The sequence below is a fragment of the Miscanthus floridulus genome, chromosome 10 (assembly GCF_019320115.1).
Source record: "Miscanthus floridulus cultivar M001 chromosome 10, ASM1932011v1, whole genome shotgun sequence".
Lineage (NCBI taxonomy): Eukaryota > Viridiplantae > Streptophyta > Magnoliopsida > Poales > Poaceae > Miscanthus > Miscanthus floridulus.
In genome coordinates, this window is record NC_089589.1 from 83604014 (window position 1) to 83607880 (window position 3867).

Below are 3867 nucleotides of genomic sequence, written 5' to 3' on the forward strand. Positions count from 1 at the left end.
ATGGCGTAACACCAGTACAACACTCTTTGCGTTGTGTGACTGGCAAATCTTCACTTTACATACCTCCCAAGATAGATGTGTCCATTGCATTTTAACTTTGGGACAATGTCGGTATACTTGCTCTCTTCCATTACAAATAAATAATATTTTTTCTATGGGCAGCGCTACCACCGCGTGCGCACGCGGATAAAGTCCCGCACGCATGCCTGTTCTTCCTCGCCCCTTTCTTCTTCGTCCTGCATGCCTCATTCTTCCTTGCCCCGCGCGGCTCCGGTCGTGCTCCCCCTGCCGCCTCCTCCCCGTGCCTCCATATCTGGCGACGTGCGGCCTCACCCCCGCCCCGCCCCCGCCTCCACTACCTCACACCGCCCTGGCGCCCACCGGCCCGCCGCCGGCAGTAGGGGCGGTCGCGGAGCTCTGGTGAGACCTACCACCGGTAGCGACGTCCTTCTTCCCCTCCCCCTCCCCCTCCCCCTGCCCCCTCCCGCATGCGGCCATGGCGAAGTCTGGCAAGCTCTGCTGAAGTCCGGCCATGGCGCCCGTGCCCCGACCTGGCCCACCTGCCTCTGCCTTTGTCGTCGCCAGCTCCCCTAAACCGTCCGCCGTCCATTCCCACTGCCTGTCCCCCCCGGCTGGCCCCTTCTATACCCGCCGGAGTTGGAGAAGAAGGGGCGGCACGCCTCGCCGGAACCCTAGGCGCCGCCGGAGTTGGAGAAGGCGCGGGCGCGTGGCGTGGTGCGTGCGCAGACGCAGGCGGCGCGTTGGGGAAGAAGGGCCATTGGACGGCCACACCCCCGCATCCGACAATGGAGTGTACGCGCCGAGACTTCCGAGCGTGCGCGCTTGGACATTAGCATTCCCGTTTTTCTACAGGGGAGGGGTCTTCCGGCCATAGAGAACTGACCTTTTTCTATACCAGAGCTAGACTAAACTTTGGGCTTGGCCATGAAACTATGCTAGTCCCTCTTTTTCTTTTAAAAGTGTACTAAATGTAGGAAATGCATTGCGAAGTACTTCACCCGTTTTAAGTTGTAAATCGTTTTGACTTTAGGTATAATTTTTTGTTACACATCTAGATACTAGATACATAATAAAAGCTATATATATCTAGAAAAATCAGAATGATTTATAATTTGGAACTGTGGGAGAACAATTTAATCATCAAATTTTCTTACTATATACAATCAAATTGTACAAAATCAATGTCGTATTAAAAGATTGTGAAATATGAATATTTTGATATAATTGTCATACACTAAATATGCGATATGATTTGATAGTAAAAATCTATAAAGTTTGACTATCTCTAATCCTAATGCGATGTATACAAAGGAACAGAGGGAGTATGGTATTTTCCTAATTTTGCCGAGGACAAATTTTGGTTTCGGGGCACCAATAAATAAACCCTATAATTTGCCATTAGGTAGCAAGACCACTTCAAATTTTGCCTGCAATAATAACTGAAAAATATATGAACATAGTGGCGGATGAGTGTGCCAAGGGAGGGGGTTCATTTTCCCTTTTTTCTCCTCTTATTCATCGCCCACCTCTTTCTCTTCTTTCTGTCTTCTTTTGGTTTTCTCCTTAATGTCCTTCATCCATGGTAAAGGGATTATAGAAAAAGCTCTCCTTTTCTCCTTCATCCATGGCCTGGCCTACACTACACAGGACTGCTGGAGCCCCGGCTGACTCGGAGGTGGATTTGGCCCTCCCTATAAGCTGTTGTTACTCAATGTGCCTTAAAAACAAAACAAAAGAAAAAAAGAATAAAATAAAAAGAAAGAGGTCCCCCGTCGCTACATACACGCTGATACATTCTACAGGTCATGAGCTACACAGTGGAGAAAATTAAAGCTTGAGCTTAGCTTAAATGCCAAGACAATCAAGTCATAATTGTAACTATTTCCTTGGAAACAAAATTGTAATATCCTTTTTGGCTAGTGTACGTGCCACCTGAAATCTTGTTATAGGAAACCACATGGGTTGACCTAACTGTTGAAGGAAGAACGAGCATTACGATAAAGGTCAGTGGCCTATATCGGGGCGCAAAAACATCAATGGCACGCGCGAATTCCTATGCGTGATGCACCTTTGGAAAAGCGCTGCCAATTTTCTTGCACATACATACTATACTAATTTGTGCTATTTTAATATTGTATATTGGCTCATCTGACAAAATTCATGCAATAGAGCGACAAGGCAAAGGTGCCAACACAGATTTGGGTATACTGATCCAGGGACTAAAGTCGTCACATCGAATATTTTAGATGCTAATTAGAAGAACTAAACATAAATTGACTATAAAACTAATTACACAGATGAAGGCGGATTCACGAGATAAATTTATTAAGCCTAATTAACCCATCATTAGCACATGTTTATTGTAGCATCACATTATTAAATAATAGACTGAAGCTTAATAGATTCATCTCGCAAATTAGTCTCCATCTGTACAATTAGTATTATAATTACTCTATATTTAATACTTCTAATTAATAACTAAACATTTGATGTGATATGGTCTAAACTTTAGCGGCTGGAACGAAGCAGCGAAGGAACCAAATATATTCACAGCTGATCACTACAGGTGTTGTTAACCCGGTGGCCGCCGTACTGGGCACCGAGCAGAGAGACTTGCAAGGACGGCAAGCTCTGCTCCCGTGATAACCAACTCATGGCCGCAGCTACCTCCATTCATCCATCCATCCCCTATAACCACCATAACCACCTCCATTGTTTGACTACCTTCCCTTGCACTCCACACCTCTCCTTTTCTCTTCTCTCACTACATAACACTGCGACTCTGAGCGACCAAACTCAGGCACTACTCACAATCACAACACTAGCTAGCTTGCTCCTGCCTCGACCGCCCTCAGCAAGCATGACACCGATCAGCGAGCAGCAACTCAACAAGGAGCCTGGAACACAATCTTCAACAAGCCGCAGTTCTCCAGTTCGAAGTAAGTACATATGCCCTTATCTTGCGCATGTATATATGGAATCCTTCCTATGAACAAACTTTTGGATATGAAGATTTGTAGCATCGGCTAATTGACAAGTGGGTTCCACATAAAGAGTAAATTTGCATGTAAATTAGCAATAGTCACCAAAGATTTTCTATCTTTGTATTGGTTATTATATATATATGTACATATATATTAGTTTCACCCCTTTATTTCTTGATTGACAGATAAGGTAGCGGTAATCAGGGATGCGGAGAATGCCGACCAGGAGCAACAACAACAGGCTGCGAGGCGGGAGAGGGACTTCCTCGCGGGGATCAGGAAGCTCTTCAAGAGCTTCAAGAACCTCTCCCATATCTTTGAGATATACAAGGACGAGGATGAGGAGGAGGACGATGATAACACAAGTATCGAGATCGGGCTTCCAACGGATGTGCACCACGTGGCGCACATAGGCCTAGACGGGACCACCAACTTGTCAAACCTAAGGGGCCTAGAGGGGGGCAGGGAGCTGTTCTCCCTCTCCAACCTCACCACCCTCGAGCAGTTTGAGCTCGCCATGGCCTCGCTAGCTGCTAGTGGCAAAAAGTGAAATGGGGTGTTAGATAGAGTTCCCCGTAATTAATTAATTATTAGAATGCACATAGTGTTTGTGAATTCAGATGGTGGTTCTTTTCATCGTGATTTTCATGCATTTTTTCTTTTTCTTTCTTCAAAAAATGTTTGGTTCCATGTCTTGTTAGTTTTTTTGAAGTGGAGCTGAAGAATATTTCTTTTCCTTTTCCCTAGCTCGTTCATTGTGCCCCTACTCATTGTATTCTTGAACAATGGATAGGGAGCGAGTGCCCTAGAAATTTTGGATACGTTTCATGGAACTTTGGAAATCGAACAAGCATTGATAAAG

The 3867-nt window shown here is 45.4% G+C and overlaps 1 protein-coding gene across 1 annotated transcript; it reads left to right on the plus strand.

Moving 5' to 3' along the window:
- The first annotated feature begins 2841 nt into the window (after window positions 1-2841).
- LOC136485774 (uncharacterized) lies at window positions 2842-3586 on the plus strand. Its single transcript, XM_066482613.1, has 2 exons — window positions 2842-2960; window positions 3191-3586. The coding sequence occupies exons 1-2, from the start codon at window positions 2882-2884 to the stop codon at window positions 3553-3555; spliced, it is 444 nt and encodes a 147-aa protein (XP_066338710.1). The 5' UTR covers window positions 2842-2881; the 3' UTR covers window positions 3556-3586.
- Window positions 3587-3867: the final 281 nt, after the last annotated feature.

Coding starts and splice junctions, on each gene's coding strand:
- LOC136485774 (XM_066482613.1), top strand. CDS start 2,882: ATGACACCGATCAGCGAGCAGCAACTCAACAAGGAGCCTGGAACACAA. Junction 2,961..3,190: donor CCGCAGTTCTCCAGTTCGAA/GTAAGTACATAT, acceptor CTTGATTGACAG/ATAAGGTAGCGGTAATCAGG.